Source organism: Lissotriton helveticus, chromosome 7 (assembly GCF_964261635.1).
Source record: "Lissotriton helveticus chromosome 7, aLisHel1.1, whole genome shotgun sequence".
Classification (NCBI taxonomy): Eukaryota; Metazoa; Chordata; class Amphibia; order Caudata; family Salamandridae; genus Lissotriton; species Lissotriton helveticus.
The window spans coordinates 326,116,361-326,140,977 of NC_136068.1; the positions used below are offsets into that span (position 1 = coordinate 326,116,361).

General features: G+C 43.0%; 1 protein-coding gene across 1 annotated transcript in view; it reads right to left on the reverse strand.

The window, feature by feature from the left end:
• PTPRT (protein tyrosine phosphatase receptor type T) overlaps positions 1–24,617 on the reverse strand; it is a 1,693,536-nt gene that overhangs the window by 1,306,590 nt on the left and 362,329 nt on the right. The window contains exon 2 of the mRNA XM_078652140.1: positions 18,480–18,605. Coding sequence (XP_078508266.1) covers positions 18,480–18,605 — 126 coding nt within the window. The remainder of the gene's footprint in view (positions 1–18,479; positions 18,606–24,617) is intronic.

Genomic DNA, 24,617 nt, shown 5'->3' on the forward strand with positions numbered 1-24,617 from the left:
GTGCAGTAAGGGGGCACAGTGATTGTAAGGCCATTACCTTGTTTTGAATATAATGATCCGAATATGCAGCCAAGCCTCGTTCTGTTCAAGGACGCCGCTGTTACTGCTACCGCATTCACGCGTGTAATTGTAACCGTCCCCGTCTTCCGATTAACCATAGACAGAGGACTGGTTTCAGGGTTATCACGTGACATAGGTGAGTAGAAAATCACGACCAGGCCAATTATTACATAAATGACCGTATGTGTGGTCTTGCGCTATTCATAAGCATGGCTCCATATTTTAATACATTATTATGAGCGTTTCCACAAGTTTACAAAAAAAACGGGGAAACTGAAAACCATATCGGAATAAATACCGAGACCTATCCGGTGTGCACTCAATCATGAAAAAAGCAATATTAGCTGTTAAAGGCTTCATCTGGTCATGATGTTCCTTACGATGTACACAAAACTAAACATAAACGATGGACAACCTCAGCAGTCATCATGTCCAATGTAAGAGTTATAACATTAACAGTCCGCCAGTCTTTAGCTCCACCTAGTGGGATGTAAAATGGTGCCACATAGGGTTCAGATTGAGTCTACACGTAGGTATATAGCTTATTGTCAACAAATAAAATCAAAAACAATTGTACACTCATATCGGTATGTGTATGGGTGTAGTACAGCAGCTCTGTGGTACACCTCACTGCTATAAGCTGCGTCCAATGTTTTGGCGACTGAGGAAAGGACCTGTGTTTTTAGCACAGCCTGCTTGACTGTGTTTGTGATACATCAATAGGCTGTGCTTCAAGTTTTCACAGTACGGATTATTCGTGCAGTCATGCAGGGCACAGGGCGTGCTGTTGTGAGACCATGCTGTCATGGGTCTTTAACAGATCAAATACACAACTGCTGATGGGAAGAATGCACACAAATAATCGAAACCACTTGCAATTGCTCTGGGTTGCATCCTAGCCCATCGCTTGCATAAAATGGTCAAATGGTCCTCGGATAAAGTGCAACAGTGTGTGAAAATCATTGGGTTGCAATTTAACCCAGAGTGATTGCCAGTGTTCTACACCATTTGCAAACATTTGTATTTCTCTCATTACCATTTGTGTGTTTGATGTAATACCCTAAGTGGCCATGGGTATGTATAGACATGTGTCCTTTACTCTCTGTGCCTCAAGAGCCAAGCAATACCTCATGGATGATGCTGTAACTCCTTCGGTGCCATGACAAGGTCAGCTCGTCATGGCATATACCTCTCAGGTGCTCATGACGAGCTGAGCTCGTCATGACCACACCCAGTGCCAGACTGGCCATAGCGGGCACCGGGCAATCCCGGTGTGCCGCACGGGTGCGGGCCGGTTTTGGGCCCCTGGGGGCTGTTTTTGTTACAGGGCCGTTTTTGCAGCATAGCTGCAAAATCAGCCTTGTACCAAAATCATCCAAAAACCAGACTCGGCAAAGAGCTCGGCGGCACCTCCAACCCCCCCCGAGTGGGGAGGGGGGCCGGTCGAACACTTTGCCAGGGCCGGTTGTGGTTCCCAGTCCGGCCCTGGCCACACCCGTTTTTATTATGGCCCAGCACAGCAGGGGAATAGCTCCAGCAGCCATGGCATGGGTTTTGCTTGTATTCCCCTCCAGAGTGGGCTTCGAATGGCAGCTTGCGATGGACTGTACCCACGAGGAACAAAGTTAGTGCTGATCTGCATAAGGCGATCATTTGTCTGTAGAGTGGCAAAGAGGGTAAAAACGATGGATTGTAATGCTACCCAGGGGGCCAGTGGCTTAGAATATTTCCCCCTATCGCCTTTTGTTTGTTTCCTTTATCAGATTACGATAGCACTGGACAAAATTACATACTTTTAAAATTAAAGTTAGGAACAGTTACACAGAATCACAAAAAATAACGTAAAAGGTGGTTTGCTGGTATCTCAAATGATTGCATGCAAAAGTCACTTGTTCGAGTAGAAGCATTAAATATTTCTGGAGACATTTTTTTACTCCAATCAGACTTCCTCAGACAAAAATGTTAAGAAATGTTCTGGATTTCATTTAATGTGATATTCATGAATTTTGCAAGATTGCTAAAGCATAAGTAAAATGTTGCCTGGTGTAATTAACATCTACATTTGATGAAGCGTGAACAGGTCATCAGCAATACAATGTAAAAGCAAGCAATTGCTCCTGAGGGAAGACAAGAATCTAATTGTACAGTTACTATGCCTACACTAAAAGTACCAGTATTCTTCAGGTATTCGCAGTTACAATACAACACTGCCCAAGTTACGTGAAAAAGAAATTTACTTTGCCTCACACAACTGATAAAGGGCTTGTCTCCTCAACCTGTGCCATTAACAGAAAGTTGTAGCTATGCACGAATGTGTGTATTGATGTATGTATCTGGCTTTTTTAAAAATGTGAACTCAGCCTTAAGAAGGTTTACGTTCATTTTTTTATTTCATCTCCAGGGAACCTCGCACATACCTAACCTATACCTGTGTTTATGCACATTCGAGGTACTTTAGGTAATTCCATTCCAAGATGAGTGGAATTAATTTAATACTGTTTCCTGATAGACAGCTGTATGATTGACATGCTTATTCCAGGTGTTTACAGTTCTATCTGTGTCTCCTGAACTCCTGTCTCCTTGTACCTCATTGGGGGAGTCGTTATTTTTCCGAAAGTATTTTATTGTTCTTTGGGGATACAAAGATAGGGGGAGCAACAGTTGTGGTGTATAAGAGAGTCAAAATAAGAAAGATACTTGTGGAACAACAGTGCGTTCAAGAAAAGAACCAAATATAATCATCCATTTGCAGATCTAAACACATTACTGATTACAAGGATATTATCTCGGGTGAACCCGGGGGGTTCCTGTGTACGGTTGCGGAATAGGGGTAGTTGGGGAGGAGGGCGAGAGGGAAGACATAAGGGAGCCCAGAAAGAGCCAGTGGGAGTAGTTTTATACAGCGCTAAATAAGTCAAGATAGCAGTCTTTTTAGCTATTGCAAAACACAGACCGAATTAGCCCAAGGCTGACCTTGTGTGCGATGTTTTAAAAGTACTGCTGGTCTGCAGTCCCTCCAGGAGAAAGCATCTCCATTGAAAGCTGTGTTAAACCATTTTTCTTCAAACCATCCCCTGTCCACCAATGATCATTTTTATACTAGAATGACCAGGCTCCATTCCAGGAAGTGATGATGATTTTGCTGCATCTTTCACTCCAGGAAAGGAGAAAGATCTTGCATGTCTGCATACGCTCTACAGATGGGTAAAATCCTGGCTGTTCCCACACACTCATTCAAGCAAAGACCCAAAACAACAAAGCAATCTGTACAAGAGCCCCCGGTCTACCCCTTTGCCAGGAAAGTCTGCTTCCCATGTCAGGAAGGTTTGTATTAAAAGGACGCGAAAGAGTAACCGAAGCCTAGGAAACAGGAATGGAAACAACAAAACGAACACCTTATGGCACAAACAGTTAGAGCCCCCTAAAGCATTCGAAAGAGTCTACGGGATGCAGCCTGGCCCAAAATAAAACACCGCCAGTAGACGACAGCGACAGTTGCCACACTGAAAACAATCAAAGCAAGGACCACTCTGCCATTGAGTAAAACAGTCCAAAGTTTCAGTTACCAGGGAAAATACACTGAATTTGGGAAGACCTGCAGTGGAGTCACGATCATCTCAACTTGAGCAACTGTGTGACTCAAGCAATATCCAGGATCAGCAATAGGAGATCTGCAGGGCAGGTGCAGCGTCCAAGAAGTTTCAGTAGAGACCATGAACCTGGGAATGTATTAATTTATTCCCGCCTCAACGTGGAGCACACCGAGCAGAGCAAACAGAGAAGGGACTGCTGGGAAAGTACTGTGGAAGAGAAGCAGTCCAGGATCAGACCTCGCTGTTGTATGACAAACCAAATGGGGGCGTATCAAGTGGAAAATAGGAAGCTCTAGGGTCTCTGGAGTTCGAAGCAGGTAAAATCAAGAGAGTGAATCCTCCCCCACATAATCAGAGTATAAGGAAGGAGCACTGGGCATCCATGCACTGCTCAGATGCCCTGAAGGACACAATGGTGCAGAAGAAATAGCTAAAAAGTAACAGGATAGCTCAGGGGCAGGTGTGGCTCACCTGCATACAGGACACAGGCTAAGAGACTTCCCATTGAGTGCTCTATTTGTGGTCAAATCTGCTAGGTACTGGTAGAGGGACAAATGAAGACACACAAATACGCCCCAGGTGATATGATCTTTCCCAGCCGGGATCACAGACTCAGGACTATTTGCCGAAAAAACACAGTTAGGGTAGAGGCACAAAGGCCTCTGGTGACACAACCTTCCTAGAAGGCAAAACAAGAGCAGCTGACTTATAGTTGGGAACTAAGTGCGAACAGATGAGAAGACCCCCCCACTCCCCACAGATCTAAGCTTCAGGGAATCCCTCATGGTGGATCAGAAGGACAGACTTTCTTGGAGTAAGATGCCGTGGGCACTGACACCCACCCAAAAAGTAAGGAAGAAGCTATCACCTATTTCATCACTAACAAACTACATGGCTTCCAACGCAAGAGTAAGAGGAGTGACGGAAGATACCAGGAGAGAGGTAAGCAGCAGGATCCTACCCTGGAAGCAGGCCAAGAAGCCCAACTCATAGAATGAATATGCAGAGATTCATACACATCACAAGGTGCTTGACAATGGTGAGCCAACAAGTGAAGTTCACAGAAAAGGGAGACGCCCTAGTGAAAATAGAAGGGAAGCATGATCAGAGGCAAGTGAGAAAGAAGCCAAGGATGGTGGTGTCGGTTGCAGTGAACAATCAGACATGCAAAGGAACTATGAGGTAGTCAGGTCTGGCATCAGAAAGCACCACTGCCACTCTTGGTCAAGGCACCTCTTCAGAACCCAACAGCACTGAAGAAGAAACAAATAGTAACCAGGGACGTGTGAACAGAGCACAAGCAAGCTCATCTTCAGAAACAAGAGGCAGTAGATGCAGCAGTGCAAGCTCAGGGATACAAATGGGAAAGCAGAAGGAGGTGTTCAGTAGTAGACGTAGCCTTGGGGAGGAGGAATGGCCTTGACCTTGGTTGGGCATATGCTACCTACACATACCGACAGCTCCTAAATGTACAAGAGATGTGAGGCTAGTAATGCAGCATGGTCCCAATATTACCTATGCATCAGGTTCTGGGGTAACATCTAAAGGGGTTATGCCCATGCAAAAGGACAACAACCACTTTAGTTGGAAGGCCCCCCCCCCCGGTCTTCAAAATTAGAGCAAGGTTCAGTGGCGTGTGAAAACACCTGGTTATCCAGTACCCCATGGGTTCAGTGGGTCCCAACGCAACACAGAACTTCAGAGGGGTGGGTAATCATAAATATGGCCCAGCCTTTGGCCATGGGCAAGTGCTGCAGAATACTAACCCACTATATGCCAACACAGTGGCCAACACACAAGCTGGGTACAGCAATGCATGAGTAGTGGGGTTTAATCATCCAAGCAGAAAGGCAATTGGGAATCCCAAAGGTATGCCTATCATGGCACAGGTCAAGAAACCTTTGGAATCTTGGCCAGGACAAGGGGCAATATCAGGCAAAGTTAGGCTTTAAGCAGTTGCCTGAGGCATCACAAGGTGGCAATGGTGGCAAGGTTGACAGGGTTAGCCCACATGATCCCTCTTTAAGTAAAAGAAAGGTTAGGGGGAAAGAATATATAGATATTTTAATAACTTTAGAGATATAGCAGACATTCTTGGATTTACTGGTGCAGGATAAAAAAGATGTAGAGAAGAGAGAGAAGAAAAGAGTTAGGAAAGAGAATAAAACCTTGATATTTGGCTGAACATGTTCTAGCTTCTGGCTTGTAATTTTGTGGGATGTTCTTTTTCTGTGAGGTTGCTCTTCGGCTGTACAAGGCGAAGTTTCACGAAACCTAAAGATTGTCTAAGTGTGATGCATGGCTAAGCTACAATGACGGATTTAGACTAGAAATGCAGCCCTGGCCAGTAATGGAGTGGGATCATGAGGACATTAAAGTTACACCCACAAACGATAGCAGAAAGAAAAAGAGTAACAAAGCGCAAGCAGTCCTTTTGGTAAAACCAGTCAGAGGGAAGCCAGAGACGTACAAGCTCCTGCCAAATTAGAAGCCCCATTCTATTAGCAAGGGAAATAGAGGCCTGACCGTCGCTTGTTAGAAATATGAAGAAGGTGACTGCACATTGGGAGCAGCTTGCAAAATCAGGTGGATATGAAGACACTGTACCGGAGAGCATAGGAAACAACACACGAGAAAAAAAAATTCAAGAAACAGTAGGGCAGAGGCCATATCACCCAGCCCATCCGGAGAACATAGGAAGAAGAAGAAGGTAACCACAACAGAAAAATAGGTGATTGTAGAAAGGTGATGCACGATGGGACCAGCCTGGAAGTGGGGGTATCTGGGTAGTAGCTGCTGAGGGGGGGAAAGCAGCCACTGAGTGTAAAATAGCAAGGGGAGCAACAGATGAGAAAAAACAATTGAAGAAACAGTAGACTAGATTCCCCATCTCTGGCCTGCAGAGGAGGGCAAAGGGAGAAGCGGAGGCAGACACAACAGAAGAAAATGTGACAAAGGATTTGGGACAGATAACGCCACACAGCTGGCCATTTCACCTATATCAGTGTCAAACTAAGAACATATGGAAAGGATATCACAGGAGAAATGGTGCGGTACGGCTATTGTAGGGCTTTCAGCGAGGTTTTAAAATCCCGTACAATTGCCCTTCACATTCAGGTCATACAAGAATATGAAGTCAATAATTGAGAACCCAAGCATAGTAAAGGAAAATATAGAAAAAGGGACATAGGCTAGGGAGAGAGCAGGCCCTTTCAAAGAAAAGACAGTGCCAGAGTGAATGGTATCCCCATTGTGGGTAGTCCCAAATATAGAGCCTGGTTAATTTAGGATGCTCATCATTTTCCATACCCAATGGGACAGTTAGTGAATGATGGTATAGATCCAGAAAAATGCTCAATGACTTACGCAAGCATAGATGATGCCACTGATTTTGTCAGCAGTAGTAAATAAACCAGATCTACACAACAATGCATGGTATAGTGCAGTCGGCAGAGTGCTCCCATTTGTAATATTATATACACAGACATATAAAGGCACGAAATACAGTCGAGGTCGCTATTCACAATTTTCACACAATAGAACCCTTTCTACAAAAGTCTCTGAGGTATTCTAAAGAATCAATCCAAATTCTTCCAAGGGTGGGTGGTGGTGACATTTCGCGGCACAATGAGTTTACAATTCTCATCAGAACAATGGCCCTCTTCAATGTATCTTAGTGTAGTATCATCAACATGAGTGCCCAATAATTGCAGTGGTCATAGCCCAACTTCACATAGTGCAAAATCCAGAAGTGCATTAAATGACAATGTATCAGTCATTAAGAAATCAGTCAATTCCAGGGGAAACAAAGAAACAATGATTTCTGCCGCTAACCTTCACCTGGTTTGTTGCTTGCTCAGAAAGTCATTTTTCACTTTCTGAGGAGGGAGCAGACGTGGAGATGCTTAAACTGGTAACAATGCACCAAGGTGCCTCAGCGCCGGGACACCCTCATGGGTGACAAGCAGTTAGGGTAACCAGATTCCCAAAAGAAAAAAGCCGGGACAGGTCATAAACAGAGGAGTAGGACTACAGTTTACACTAATGGATGGCTCGATCTTGGTGGAGGCAGTGACCTTTGACTCCAGTGAGCAGGGTCATGCTGGCGGTTTGGAAACTCTGTTGCCCCCATGGGTGGCATAATGACATTCTTGCTGCCTTGAAGAAAGAGAAGGGAAATCCTGAGAGAAAATGTCTCTCTTTAAAGGATTTCCCTTCTCACAACAGCATCATCTGGAGTGACATCACGCTGTAATATTTTGAGAAGTGAGCATGCGCACATCTTTTTAATACCAGTATGTACGCCACCACTACTAAAAAACTGGGACATTTATTCTGTTTGGAGGAAAGTGTTGGGACACCGGGTTACTTTGCGAAAAATGGGGACCGTCCGGGCAAAACCGGGACGCTTGGTCACCCTACAAGCAGTGCTTCACAAAATCCACCTTACATTGCATTACGAGCTGCTTTGACAGAGGGCCATTGTGCTGATGAGAACTACAATCACACTGCAGGTTGAAACTTCAACACCCTCCACCTTGATTGAATCACAGAGACTTTTTTACATTCAATATTGAATATATCAATGGTTTATGACCACAATTCCATGCGCAAACCAGTTGATCAGTTACTAACTCCTTAAAGGATGTTGGTAGCTGATCCCAAAGAGTACCACTTCTCTTTAAGAATCATGCTGGCAGCTTTGTAGGGTGTGTTGGTTGTAGCCCATGAGACCCCTGCTTTCTTTTTGTGAAGTGTCAAAAAATGGCAACAACAAAACAAATCTAAGCCGGTACTTTCTTTTAAGGAATATGGGCTGCTTTTAAAAAATGATAAAATCACCTAAAAAACAAATGTCATTTGTGTTTAACTGGATAGGTCTGGAAAGAAAACACATGCTGGAACTACTTCACCGAATTTTGATAAAGTTATTTTATAGATCTGTTTTACAAGTTTAGTCATTATGAAACTTTCAAGAAGAAAGTGTCATATTTAATTTTGTCATTTAAAATCATTGATTACAGTTTGAGTCTGGAATTTATTCATTAGCAAATTGTCATTTTATTTGTTATGACGCTTAAATTTTAAGTTGTATGGTTTATATTTAACATTACAGTTTACAAAACAAATAAGTGAAACAATTGAAAAAGTGTATTGGATTTCAATATTGTAGCCCAAGTAGGGTGCATTTCAGAGGAGCCCAAGATGTGGCACTTTCTGAGTCTTTCTTCTAATTTCCTATTTTGCATTGCAGCAATCTCAATGAATCCTTCAGCTCGAAAAATGAAACACAGCTGTGGCTTTTCTGTCTGTTTTTGTCTTAGTCGAGTCGTCTCCTGCATTTGTAGTGCTTTGAAGGAAAATAATAAGCATCTACCATTTAGATGCGATCGTATCGGTGTAATCCCTCTCCCACCTCCCAGAGCTGAAGATCCAATTTGCAAGAACATCTGCCGCTTTTCATAAGTAAATATGTTTTTTTGTTGGTAGAGAATATATCTTCCACGCAGCTCTGGTTTTTTAACTAATTTAAAAATTTTCCTTCATGGACCAACTTTATGAAAACAAATGTGATTAAACTTACTTCATGTCAGAAATACATGCTATCACTGGTGTCTGCTGCTTAACGGGGTGGTGAGGCGGGGGTGAAACAAATATCCACTTACCTGCAGGCTGGCTGCCAGCTCTCGGTCCTCTTCAGTCGTCGACGCAGGAAGCACACAGGCTCCTTTAGCCAATCACAACGCTACTCTACCCAGCATGACAGCAGCATCCGGATTGGTCTGAGTGTCATTGTTCGGTGCTCAGACAGGTACTGGAATCCTCTGTCTGATCTCCACTCAGGCTGTGTAATACAGCAGGGTGGAGAACATGCAAAGTGCGCATGACTATTTGGCACACCCAAGAAGGCTGGAAAACTGTCATGCGCACTTAGAGAGTGCCCACCACTCCTGCCACTGCTCTGGCCAGCCTAGCACCTATGCCAGCACGGGGAAATAAAATTATATTAAGATTTCATTAATATCATTTTACTTGTACTTTTTGAACTGCTCACAGAGCAGTGGATCAACACACCTCCGCCTAAGTGGAGGAGCCGCCACTGCATGCTATGAGAATAGAACTCTGGCTGTCAAGTCATGACAAGGGCAACACAGTTTGGAAGCCTTCCATGTCCACTGCAATGGCACTGAAAATCACTTCCTGCCAAAGGGACTGGACAGGAAGTTGCGGAGTAGAAGGGCATTTGATAGGAAGGCAGCGTTGGGGCAGCACTGGTGAAGGCAAGCTCAATCAGAAGTAGAGGGTATTGTTACATAGTGGGCACCAATAAAAAGTAGATTCGCGTACACTGGACCCCTCCCATTAATTTCACACAGACTCAACAGCATGGCTAAATACAAACATATTGCGGTTTACTGCATGTAAACAGGGCCAAGAGTTTACAGCATCTATAGTTTTCAACATTTGAAATGTTAATCTTTTTGTATACCTGTTTTGGAAACATATGGAGTTCTCTTTATTAGATTATTAGTGTGTGGAGACAATTATATATGTATGACCCCCCTTCACACTCACTCCAAGTAGCGATTTGATATCAGTCACAGAACCTATTTGAAGAGTGGGAAAAACTTTTCCAACTGATAAAAATGGGGTTTGCTAATTTAAAATGGCCCTTTAGGCGTTGCAAACCCTGTTATTTTGTGACCGTGACCGCAACGGGCTCAGTACATCTGGCACAACAACTCTTGCCTCTTGCATGCCCACTCTCCCAGAACAACTTGATGCATTCACCGGTCTTTATAACATTTATTTTTAAAGTTTTTTTTGTTTAAGTGTCAGACCCATCAGCAGTTTCTGGGGCTTCCTTCCCCTTAAGGTGGATCCCAAGTATAGGCATTACGAAACGCTCGACTGATTGGAGAAACAGCCAGCTAATTAATATTGCCAGGTCTAAAAGTTTGGAAACTCTCTGCCGCTCTCATTAGCTTACCCTGGAGAATTCAAATAAAGTTCAAAGCAGCCTGCGATAGACAGGCACAGATGCAGCTGCTGAGGCGCTGGCCCTTCCCATGGCTCCAAGAGACAGAAATTTCAATTAAAGCTGAGCAATTTCAATTAAAGCTGAGCTCTTTCTTCTGCCCTCGCAGAATTCAGATCCCGAAACAAGGACAAATAAATTGGCTTTTCGAAGCCTCCGGGGTTTGAGGGACTGGAGATGGAACATGTTGAGCCCCCAGCAAGCTCAACGGGGGTTTCGTTGAGAAGTGTGTCAGTAAAAGTCACAAAGGCAGAGCCAGGCAGAGAAATGTATTATTTTAAAACTTTACTCAGCCTGGACCATATCCTGGGGTAAATAGCACACTGCAGAGAACAAAAATGGAAACAGTCAAAATGACAGCACCATGGTTAGAAAGAACTCAACACAAAGCCCTGATGAGGGCTCAGAGACCCTGTCAGGGGAGTGTGCACTTTATAAATGTCAGAAAGTCAGTTAATAAGTCGCAAAACGAGCAAGCAAGCAGCTATAAAAAGTAGCACTGAGCTAGAATTGAGCTAGCATGGGTGATTAAGGCACTTGCTGTAGTGATTGGTGGCTGACGCAAAGGTCACGTGCTTAAATTTACTTGTGGGCTGATTATTGAGACTATTCTGAAGTAACCTAGTTTTGTCTGTAGGTGGCAGCTGAGTGCCTTAGATCATACAGTAAGATTAGAGTGGAGTGTTTGACGCCATTTTGACAGTCTACTTTTCGGTCTCTTGTGAGAAAGTTCAAAGGTGTATTCATGTGTTCTTGGTTTTCTATTTTTAATGGTTTTTAATTGTAAATAGGTAGAGGGCCGTTTTGACCCTTTCTTTTTATTAATCGGTATTAGTTTAATTCTGTCTTAGATGCTTTATATTTTAAAAATACTTATTTATTGTATAACATCTTTCTAAATTTAGTGTCACCACGATTATGAACTGTCACTGGAATCACCCTTCCTATGTGTTAAAGTCAAGTGTCGATTATGTGTAAATGGTATGTTTTTATCCTTGTGCTTTCTAGGTCTAAATGACCGAAAAAAAGTAATAAATGAAATGAGTGGTTTTCCATGGTGCATGTATTGCATTGGGTGTACTTGCAAGGAGAGCAAACACTGCAGGGAGAGGAATTGTATTAACCTCCAGGAAGAGCCATTCTCTATGTTGTTGTTGTTGTTGTTTTGCAGACCAGTAGTAACAGAGCGCTTTTCAAAGTACAGCGAATGGGCAGCACACCAGTGACATTATGCTCACAAATAAGTGCCATTTTGGTTCCAGGCAAAAGATATACAACAAGATTGACAAAGCCAATAGGTCTGGCTTGCGTTTTAATTCCTAATGAAAACATTTAAGAAAGACGATTTTAAAGGAATGTTGAATTGTAATGTGAAGCCTTGCAAGTAAATAGCACACATACTTGTGTGAAGGTAAAGAACTGTGGAATAATATTGGTGTAGGTTAAATAGTCAGGTGACAGTTTCACTATCAAGCCAGACCTAAACATCCATGTAGGTTAATGACCACACTCCTACCATCTGTGCTGCGTCAAGTGAAAGACAAACATCAGAAATTATCTACTCACCTAAGACACTTTAAAAACATTACAATGTCATGTGTGTGCCTCTGAAAGTTCAAGCTCAGCAGCTGGATAAATAAACAAAATGATCAAGCACTTTTTTGTGGAAGCTCACAACTTCTGCTGAGTCACAGCATGTACTCCTGGCTCCCAGGATTTGGGCGGAACCAAAGCCCCTCTCTAGTGCTACTCACATCATTGTCTGGTGACAGCTGCGTTTTCAAGCCAGACAATAAAAAGTGGACAGACTGTCAAACTGAAAGAATTATTTTAAAGTTCACAGGCTTCATGATGGGCAGCCACGGGGGGGGGGGGGGATTGGGGGGTAGCTACCATTGGAGAAATAATTGCAGTGTCACCCTGGCCAAGAGGTCTGAGGGGCCCCCTGAACTTTGAATATTGCTGTATTTAACAGTCCTAACAGCGGCCATAGGGCCTTTTTCCTTCCTTTCACTAAGGCCCATTACACACTGACTACGCCAGGCAGGCACCTAGATTTCAGCTTTCAGGCAAACAACATACCATAAGTGAGTGTATTATCAAACCAGAAGCGGGAGTTAAGTTTTTCTTTCAATTGCACACAAACAAGGATGACATTTGATTCCAGGCAATAATACATTTCAATTTCTGTTACTCCAGCAAACAGCAGTGAAATGATTGGATTTAATATGAAAGGCCCTAGCTGAAGCTATTTTAACATAAATAATACACATGCTTTTGGCATTTTAGAAATAAGAAACAATGAGGAGATGCAAATACACCGAATAGAGCAGATTACAATTCCGACATTGTTAGCAAGATCTTTTGTGTTTTCTATCATGCTTAGCTCAATATTGTAGGGGGGCTGTGCAGAGTAGGATTTTTTGCAATTATATTAATTTTTTTGTGATAATTCACTGTTCGCCTAAATAAGTGAGAGATTTTCTGAAATGCTTAGATGCTTCCTAAGTACCATGAGGCACAGTGAATTTAACTTCTTCACATTTAATGATTGTGAGACAATTGAAGAATGGAGAATTTAAACACACTGAATAATTATGTAAAATGTTATGATAAAAAATAAAAAATAAAGGGTTAATCTCAAAAGGTGTTTATAACATATTCAAAAGATTTCTGACAACTGATATTACAGTTTTTCGATCTGTATAAGTTACAGAGACAAGGTCATAGCACCCAAAAAAAGGTGATAATTTTGTTTTGAATGTGTGTGTGTGCTAAAAAACACAAGTAGCATTGTATCGGAATCTATGTTGAAGAGCTTAATATGAATGGTCGTCAGGATCTATTATAGGCTTAGAGCCCACTGTAGCCAGCTCTAGCACTCATTAAAGGCCTGCTACAGTTTAAAAAGCCCAAGGGCCTTTAACAAGGGAGCGGGCTTTAATGGCTGGGTAAGCCCGCTACGGAGGGCTAAGGCTATTTGAACATTTCACCCCTAGAGGGCAGAATGTTCTAATTTGTAAAACAAAGGCCTCCAGAGCCCAAGGTGAATAAAATCTCCTAGGGCTCCATGAGGCCTTTACTTCACAGCAAGAGCTGTGAACAAATATTAGAATGTTGGAGCTCCGGGCTACTACTGGCCATTATAAGCCCAGAGCACTCCATTATTTTCAATGGAGCTCCCAGCATTCCTATGTTCTAATTTAGTGTTTATCATTTGGAACTCTGCAAGTTGAAGTAAACTGGTCCTCAACCATGTCCATGTGAAGACCTGTTCCCGTATATCAGAGAAGAGGATCTTGGACATGTAACCGGTGGTCTCATCCACCCACTGTCTCTCTTTCATGCCATCATGTAGAGCTTCATGGCCTAAGGCTTAAAAAGTCTCAGCGAGGCCAAGGACATGCAGTATTCTGTTGTGTCTGTTGTCTGAAGTCTGTAAGTGGTTTTCTCTGGCACAGATGAATGATGTTCTGTCCATGATATATCGGAATTCTGGTTGACTCAATACAAAAGTGTAGTTTTACTTGGCATCCGGACAGCTGGACCAAATGTGCTTTATTAAAAAGTTTCTCTGAGCAGCTAGGAGAGTAACCTGTCTGTGTGATCTAAATCTGATTTATTTGAGGAGGGTTGCTACTAGCTTTTTCATGGACAATGGGGCAGGAGCCCTGATGTACAAAATATGTTTGCACTTCCGAATCCTGTGATGTAAAAACTTACAGGCTTTAAACCAATGCTTAATTTGTAAAAGAATAAGGTCCAGGGCTCTCTTCAGGAGGGCACTGCAGCTTGTACCACACATTGCCCCTGGCAGCGCTGCCAATGATAATTCAGACTATTTCAGGCCCTCAAAACTAACAGAATGGCTTGGGCAGCAGGTAATAGTCAATTTTAATGTATATTGAATTAATAATTGACTGTTTTTGTGCTAATCTCAGACAGTGCTACCTTGTGGCAGACTGCTACAAGCGCCGGTGTTGACAATTTAGTGCAGGTGCCGAGCCCAGAGACTACAGGCTCAAATTAAGCACTGCTTTAAAACCATAAAAATGCAGATTGCAATGCATTTACCGCTCAGTATGAGTTGGAAAAGGCTTTCCAATTTGTTAAGTGTACTCAGTGTGCAACATATAAAGAAAAGTCAAGAAAAGGGGACCTTGCAGAGGGAGCCACCGCATTGTTGTGGTCCCCCATACAATGTAAAAATACTTGCCAACTACCATTACGGTCACAAACCATTGATCTGTTGCTAACTCCTGAAACAAGGTAGTAAGACATTGGCAAAGTGGAATCTATTTCTGGGGACAGTTGAAGCCCTGTGAATGCTGATGAGAGCAATCGGGACCAATGACAGTAACAACACAGCTAATAACCATCACATTGTAACTGTAACTTGTAAAACGTCCACCTGTGGATCATGGTGGAAAATTGGTGCATTTGCAATTCTAGTCACTAGTGTGATTCACCATGAACATGAATTCATCTCTGCTCACTTATGTATGAGGTAAAATGTCACAAGGTAAAAAACAAATTGAGACATTTTTGAAAATAAGTAATAATCAAACACTGTAATAATAAAGAAGAATTTCCCTTTTCAAGCAGAAGAAACTCTAGGCTAATAAACTGCAGTGCTCCTTTAGAGTTTGGTAGGATGGGAGCACTTCTGCGAAGTGGTAATGACCCCCATCAGGGTCGCAGTCCCTCCTCTTATAGAGTTGAAGGAATCAGAGGGTCTGTGACAGCAGAGTCACAACTGACTCATCCAGTGGAAACGCGTGACCTTTCGGGCTTCTTTGCCCTGCGGCCTTTTAGTCACTGTGACATATACCTAAGCTTACTCAAGGTCAGAGTCCTTTATTTCTGTTCCCTATATCCATAAAATGTACAAAGAAAAAAACATTTAAAAGAAAAAATACAATAAAATATACAAACTGATTTTATCCGAAGGAATGCAGATTTGTTTTGACAGTTGCACCTAAGCTTACTCCTTTTTTCCCGCCCAGGTCCAGGTGAAATCTACGAAAGGCTCCCAAGAGCAGGGAGAAAACTCCCTGAACATCAAGGATGTTGCATTTTTATTTTTTGTTATAGTATATCAAACTCCTGCTTTGGGAATTTGTTTCATTGAACAAACATGTATACCAAGTGGGGCCAGAAATATGGTGCCCACTCAGCATTCTTCACTTTCTTTAGGGCAGAGGTCTCCAACCTTTTCATTAATAAGAACTACATATGTTCAATGAAAATCACGCTGAGCTACAATTATTATTTGTGTTGTACACATCAGGTAAGATATTATTAGTGGCCACCCTCTGCAAGATTACCAGCCATGATCACTTCAGTGCAGGACTGCCAGCAGTCATGTAAAAAAGGCTTTATGAATTTCGAATGCCTCTGCAATGGTAATACGTAATAGCCACAGCTGCAATGCCCCTGGCACCAATGCAATAACACCGAGGTAATAATATTAGTAATACGTCTTCCAGTGTTACATGATTTATCATTCAAATATCAGCTTTAAATATCTTTTGAAAATTATGGATTTGGAAAACAGATGCATTTTCATGCACACTGCTATTTTGGTATACATATATTAATTTAACCAAGCAAAAGCTTCTAATTTGTTTGGCTGGGATGCACGCAGGACAGCTACTCGCAGGTAGCTGGAGTGCTACCAGTAGCTCACAAGCTACCCGTTGGTGAAGCCTGCTTTAGGGCATCGCTGCACTGGCAGATACTCTGAAGGCAGAGAGGTCCCCATCAGGCAGGAAGTGATTCCTTAATAAGGCAGGTGGTCCTCTCAGATTGGAGCGGAGGCCAAAGTCTCTGCAGACCTGAGGGGCTGGGAGGCGGCCCATCTAAGCCTAAATGAGGTGGACAGTCTGCATTGCTTGTAAAGTAACACTAACTAACCGTATGAAGGCATGGAGAGTGGTATGACTGGGAAACAACCCTTTACAACGATTCTTAAAACCAGGTCGAAATGTTGTTTTTCATGGATGTGGTTGTTGTGCTAGTGCATATAAGTTGTACTGTTTGTGACATAAGTGTTTTGTCGGCAAGCCAAGGTTGTGTGTCTTGTGCAGTGTTTGCTGGGCTGAAATGCAAATGTTGCTTGTAGTGAAAAGTGACTGTTGTAGTCAGTTTCCCGGTGGTACCGGCTAAAGTGTGTTACTTGCGTTTGTAGGAACAGGAAGTGTGTTCTGGGAAGAAGTGTGTGTACACTGTAAGGCAGCCGTGGCGGGGAAGTGATGTCATGGTATATGAAAGTAGCTATGTTGGAACCACTGACTGGTTTTCCGAGTCAGTGAATAGGCATTCACAATTTAATACACGTCCTAGCAGCACCAAAATATACAGCCACTTATGTTTTTCTTCTCTACACTTCTCACAATAATCATTACATTTCTCCTAAGTTATTCTTTTTCTTCTGCCTTTCTCTCTCTCCCTTCTTGCAATCAGAACAGCTTAGTCGATGACTGTTAAACCTCGAAATATCTGTTGTGCCTAACTCGCAAACAATATCCAAATAAATCTCTTTAGCTAGATATTGGCAATCTGTCACAACACTTGAAGGCAGAAACCGGTAGTAACTTATACCACTATTTTGTTCCTTTCAATCGTTATTTACTGTTTTGCATTGCCTGTGATTTAACCAGCCTGACTACTTGTCATTTGAAAGTAAGTCTGCCTGTGTTTACGGAATGATTTTCTGTGTTAACAAACACTAATTTTAAATGATACAGCCAGAGTTTCAGAACTACATACAATTACTAGTTTAGTTTAGTTTAGTTTATTTGTTTAGCACAGTTAATTAAAACCATTGCTGTGAAATATCCATATTAGCACAATTATCGCATCAAGAAACAAAACTGAAGAAATACACTGTCGTTTGAAAAAAATCTATACATTTAAAAACAATTTTAAAACTACCAGTGTTAAGTTACTATTGAAGTCCAAAAATGAAAAGATTGGAACAAGAGGTGCTAGACAAGGGGACGAAAAAAGTCAGTAATAAGTTTTTTTGGGGAGGGGGGGGGAAGGAAGCGTAGGAACCGAGGAGGGTGAAAAGAAATTAGCCAAGAGTCTCACAAACTTTCCAACCCTGGCAAGCGCTTGAATATCTGTGGAGGTAAAACACAGAGCCGTCGCCTCCCAGCATGACCTAGTGCCCCATTTTAAAAATAAAGGTTTTAATAAATGCCTTTTGGGGCCATCCATAGCGGGGCAACAACACAGTAGGTGCGGCCATGATTCTTTGTGGTATGAGCACAGTCTGCAGGTCCCCCCCTCCTTTGAAGGAGCCCATCTGTAGGAGGCCGTAGAGCACAGGCCTAGAAGGCGCATAGACAATATGTTCTTCCGTGCCACTGCGTTCATACAATTACTAGATATTGGCTGGTCGTCTGGGTCAAAGTTCTGATGACATCACTTCCGATGACATCATCACTTGTGTCACATGCATGACTATTGGAGCAGGGGCGGCTCTAGGCTCATGGTGGCCCTGGGCAGGGAGCGTAGGTAGGGGTCCCCGGAAGAGGGGCTCCTGGCGGGGTGGAGCCCCCCGGAGCGCAGGAAACAGGAGGAATGCAGGCGCGGAGGCCAGTGAAGAGGGGGGGGCCGGGGTCAGGGTGTTTGGAAGTGGAACACTGGATTATGGTGTGAAACATTTACATTACATTTTCAGAAATCAATAATTTCCCTGGCAGTGCACTCCTATAACAGTTGACTCACTGAATATCTACAAGGAATCATACATCTTGAATAAGATTTAATCTGCATACCTGTTGGCACGACTGGATCTGCTGGAGGCTTCTCCCACGTATTGACTTGCTCCCAAGTAAACCCATTGGTCCCCAGTGCCACACTGTACCCGCAGTTATTATAGTGCTCATCAAAGGTACAGCCACCTGTGAATAAAGATAAAGGTGTCAGTTCCTTGATCTTAACAAGTCTCATCTACAGAGAAACCTATAGTGGGATGGAGAAGGTGTGTTAGATCAATCATGCTTTCCAATGCATTGAAGCCCCATGACTTTTACACAATATAGTAGGATTCTTATAATCCAAGAGTCAAGCACAGTGAACAGTAGGTAAAACATTTACTAATGCTATGTGGACTAGGTGAAATAATACTTCCTTTGTAATATTCTAAAACAAAAGTGGCAATTATTAAGTCCTTTTCAAATGCCAAGGACAATTCACTTTCCATTGTATGGATTTAAAGATAGATGTGTACTTATTTGCAACACTACACAAAATGTATGACTTCCTTCCACTTCATGTCAGTCCTAATGTCTAATGATGGTTTAGAAAATGCCAGGGATGGAAGGTTAAACCTGCAGTATAATCTAATCATATTTACCTAAAGACTGAAGAAAGGTAAAACAGCCCCCTGGTACTGTGTAACAACATTGTGGCATTGCATCCACTATAACAACTACCACAATTTCATATAGGTAAGAAAATGCAGGCAAATATAGATTCAAACTTCTTAACTCTATAACTACTTACCTTGATAATATAGTGGTAATAAATATTGTAAATGCACGTTTTAGGTTCACTGTGATGTAGTGCCCCCCAACCAGCTTCTCTTATCAAGATGTGATGACCACAGTTGGACCTCTACCCCTTATGTAGAACATCAAGCTATAAAGCTATATATTTGAATGTATGACATTATAATGCATACATTTACAACGCATTCCTTTACAACGCAGTTTTTACATTGCAACATCCTTTACAACGCATACATTTACATTGCATGCATTACAACAAATATTTTAAAACTACATTTACAACGCATTCTATTACATCGCATTATACCTTTATAACGCATACAATTACATTGCATTTAAGGTAAGTGTTGGATAGTGTAGGGGTAAAAATTACTATTCTAACTCTAGGGTTGCAACAGTAGGGTAAGTGTTGGATAGTGTAGGGGTAAAAATTACTATCCTAACTCCAGGGGGTGCAAAAGAAGGGTAAGTGTTGGATAGTGTAGAGTTAAAAATTACTATTCTAACTCCCGGAGGTGCAACAGTAGGGTAAGTGTTGGATAGTGTAGGGGTACTAAGCGTTCTAATGGTATGCGTTGCAATGACATGCGATGTAGTGCCTGCATTGTAGTGACATGCGTTGAGTGTCATGCGTTGTAGTGACATGCAATATAATGGCTGCTTTGTAGTGACATGCGTTGTAAAGGATGTTGCGATGTAATGACTGCGTTATAAATGTAGTGCGATGTAATGACTGCGTTGTAAAGGTTGTTTCCCATATATTTAGAATAGAAGAGGCTACTAGGGGGCTGAGAGAAAGCCAGTAGCAAATCAATTAAATTCTGTCATGCACTCAATCCGCCTCAGCCGTACTTACTGTCTGGGACACCGCCCTTTAGGAACTCCCTCATCTTCCCTAGTCCAGAGGAGGAAATTACAATTTTTATATCCAAAGACTAAAGTGCAAACATCAAACTTCCAATTCCTATGAAGTGTCCAGCAGTTAGGCTTGACTTTGGCATGGACGAGTTGGGCCCAGGCCCAGGGCTCCATTCTTCAGAGGGGGACAAGGAGCTGCGGGCATTAAGGTCATGCAAACAGCAGTGCCACTCTCACCTGGCCCCAGCGATTCAGTGCAAAGTGTTTTAATCCTATATGAACATGCTGTACCATAAGCAACATTTTAAACCCTGTATAAGCCCCGGTCCTTGCCCTCGCATCTGCCTCTCACATAGGGCTTTAAGTGGGCCGGGTCTTGCCGCGCTCAGCACCGGCAGTTCTAAAAAGCAGGGCGCTGAGACGGGTCCCTATCGGGCTCTCCATTTATGTCCTCACCCTCAAGGTGAAGAAAAAATCTTACCTCTGCAGCAGTACCACTGCTCAAAGCCTTTGATGTAACTCCAAAGAGACTCCTTTTAGTTCTTTCACAGTCTCATCATTTCAGAAAGGAAGCGTTTCCAATATTATATAAAACAAATCCATAGATAATAGTTGCTTATTTATTTCCTGCAACTAACAACGCTTGATATAGCCAATAGTCGTGGCTTGTTGTAGGTATAATGTTACTTTTGGTATCAAAATATCTGGATGCAGCAACAGAAACAGTAAAATACCAGCCGTACGGCACACTATGCTTGATATTAAAGCCCTTGTTAATTCCCATAGAAGCCCATGTTAACACAAGTACATGGGCTTCTAGGGGAATTAACAAGGGCGTATTATCAAGCCCATTATCGCCGTTTTATCTGCAGTTTCCTGCCGATAAAACGGCGATAATTTTAACACCGATCCTTGATAATATGCCACTTCATTCGAGGACAGCTGCTCAATCCTCCACTCGTGCCAGGAACTGGGACAGGCTTCCAGCCAATCCTAATCATCCCTGCGCCAGCATGTCATTAGAGAGCACGCCCCTCGTGCCAACAGAAAGTAAAGAAAACCGAAATAAAGCATTAAGGTAGCCTGGAGCACAAAAGCAGTCGTTCTTTGGAGGTATACTGGAAATGCGCAGGAGTGCATGGCTTGGGGAGAGGAGTGGATAAAAGTAGCCCAGCTGCTGTTAAAAGCACCACGCTGCCATTATCTCTAAGTCAGTAAGCAGGGATAATGGCGGTGATGCGTCCAATTAGCGTCTGATTTATTTATTTCAATGAATCCAATTAGTGGGATGTTTTAATAAAGTCATCCAATGTCATCCTCTTCGGGCCGGCGGGGAGGTCGAAATGAGGGCCCGCTCTCAATGATGTCTCTGGCATAGTGTCGGCGAGCGCCCCCCCCTCTTCTTGTTGCTGTGCACTGCTGCCTGTGGGCAGCAGCAGGCTGCCTTACCCAGGAAGGGGATTCATCATGTGTTCTGTCTCTTAACCAGGGATTTAAGTGGGCCGGGTCCTGCCAGTGCTCAGGACCGGCAGTTCTAAAAAGCAGGTGCTGAGACGGGTCCCAATTAGGCTCTCCAATTTGTCCATCACCATATATAATTAAGCCATTGTTGTTGCTTATATATCTTATGCAACTAACAATCACTGGCAAAGCCATTAGTCCTGGCTTGTTGTAGGTGTAATATTACTTGTATTTTATATCTGATGCAATGACAGAAGCAGAATATTACCAATCAGGCGGCACACTATGCTAAATTCAGATTTTAGGCTTGCGTATTTGTAAGCCACGCCCCAAATTACATCGGCCACGCCCCTTTTCATTTGGTCATTGGATCCAGCACTTTGTTTGTGCTGGTTTTTTGCAGGTGGTGGACACCAGCACTTATGTATGACACACAGTGACAACGTGTGAGTTGGTAGGTTTGAAACAGTCAGGGAGGGAAAAATAGGGAGGAGAAAGAACTGCAAGGGAGAGATAAAGAGGCAGGACATATACAGTGGTGGGAGAAAGAGACAGAAGGAGGGATCTGGCAGTCTTGGTATTTGGGAAACCCAGCATGCAGCAGAGCAGCTGGTAGGGACTCCTAAAATAACTTTGAGAGTCCAGGCACACATGCCTGTTATATATAAGCACTGAATAGGACTTACAACAGGGCTGATGCAATCATCTTTTCTTGACTATGGGAGGAGTCAGTGCAGTGGCGGCTCTCCCGCTAAGGCGAGGATCGTCGCCCCACTACTTTTCAGCAGTGTAAGGAAAAATAAAATGATAATAACTGAAAGTTATTATCATTTTAACTTTTTCCTGTTTGTGGGCATGGCACAGAGGCTGCTCTGCTGACAGAACAGGGGAGGGGAGAAGTTGTTTTTATTCCCTCAGTTCGCGTGAATGTTTGACAGGCCCTCTTGGGCCGGCCAAACATTCATGCGCACTTTCCCTGTTCTCCATGCAGGCTGCATTACAGCCTGAATGGAGAACATGCCCAGGCACCCATACCCTGAATAAGCACTGAACCTCAGTGCTCAGACCAATCACAACTCTGCATTGCAGCATTGTGTTTGGTCAGGGGAGCCTGGGTGCTTACCGATCATAACTCTGCAATGAAGCTTTGTGATTGGCACAGGGAAGCCTCCACCTGGGTGCTTCCTGTTGTTTCAGCTGGTGCAATAAGGAGGACCCAAGGAGGAAGACGCAGCAAGGAGGTAAGTAAAATGCTATTTTTTATTTTGCTTCCTTCCCAACACCGCACCGTCCTCGCCCTGCCATTCTTGATCCGTGCCGGCCGACACTGTCCCTTCCTACACTCACAACACAAGAAGGAGCATTTTCAGGTTGAACCTACCAGACTGTGCAATCTGTCTAGTTGCAAAATACCTTTTATGGGCTTACCAAGAACTTCTATGGCTTACAGCATGTCCGTTGCATACCTGTGTGCTCATTCCGAATTCCCACTACTGTACTCTGTGTTTCTCTCTTATTAACTGCCTTTCTGCTCTGTGTTTGCCTCACCCTTGTGTGCTTCTCTCCTGCTCTCTGTGTGGCTGTCACTTTTGTGGGCTGCTTACTTTTTCACATGCTTCTACTCCCACCCAGCATGTTCTTCTGTGCCTCATTCTGCTCTCCGTATTCCTCTCTCAATGTGTGATTCTCTTCGGACCACTGTGTTTCTCCCTCCCTCATGTGATGCATTTCCCCATCCCATCTCTACCCATTCCTCCATTCATTCAGCCATTACCACCCACCCATGTGGTACATTTAAATTTTTTTAGAGTTTTTGCACTGAAAATAAAATTGATTTACGGATTCAAGTGGCATCCGCTATGTTGTATCCGTAAATATAAAAGCAATTGGTTCCTGCATTATTCAGCTAGCATGCATATGCCATCACACATGCACATATGCCAGTGGAACACACAAGATGATGGACGGAATATTGCACAATGGAAAAACATTTACCCCCAGTCACAGATCTGGGTTTAATCCATCGTTATTTTGCTCACCAAGCCACCCCAGTTCGGACATGGCCATATGCAAATCAGTCTTGACCCTGTGCCTCTTGGGAACAGTTCAGCCCGAACTGCCAAGCCATGTCTGTGTGTTTGATTGGTTCAGATGCTCCGTCCATCACCACCCCCTTTTGTACCATATGCCAGTGGAGCACATGACCGTCAGTAGCAGCCATGTCATTTGCACCATTTTTTAAAAATGATTTGACGGTTCTGTACAGCATCAGGAAAAAGTCAGACTCTGTAGAGTATCGCCAGATGGCACTAGCAAAGCCCAAATGTGAGAGCTATGTGCTTCGCGAGTGCTTGCTGTTGCTATTTGTAGGGACAATGTGAATTCTTCTTCCTGGTGTTTCTACTATCGGCAGTGACACAGTCTTTCCTTGGACCACAAACAAGCCTGTCGCTTCTCCATAGGTCCACTCTACCTGAAAGGACATGAACCTAGCTTTTTCAAATGCGTTTACAGACACCCATCCCATCTCTCCAGCATTGCTGTTCGTTCTCCAGTTCGTCAGTAGTTGCTAACATTAGGTATTGCCTAGGCAATGCTTGCGCTGTCTCTTGGAGACATGCTGTATTCAGGCTATGACCTATGCCTATTTGAATAATATTGAATTGAAAAGAAAATGAGTAAAATGAATTGATGAAAACAAAGGATTAAAGAGGATGAATTATAATGGATAAAATTGTGGAATAAGTGAGGAGTTTTATGAATTTAATTGGATTTGTTTTGAGACTGGCTGTGCAGCTTGATGGGGATCGTAATGTAGTTCTCACTATATTGCAGCACAATTGAACGGAGAGCGGAGTAAGAGAGCACGCCTACTATGTTGGAATGAGAGAGTACGTCAAACAAGGTATACAATGAAATTGGAAGTACACAGATGTGCATCTCGCATCTTTTATTTGGTATTGAATTAACTTTCCTTCCAAAAAACGGAGCAATTGCACCTCAAAAGGAGAAGTGACAAGTTGAACAGGTTCAAACAATGGGACATTAACATCAACATACTGGGCAGTAGTGATGTTTCCCCGT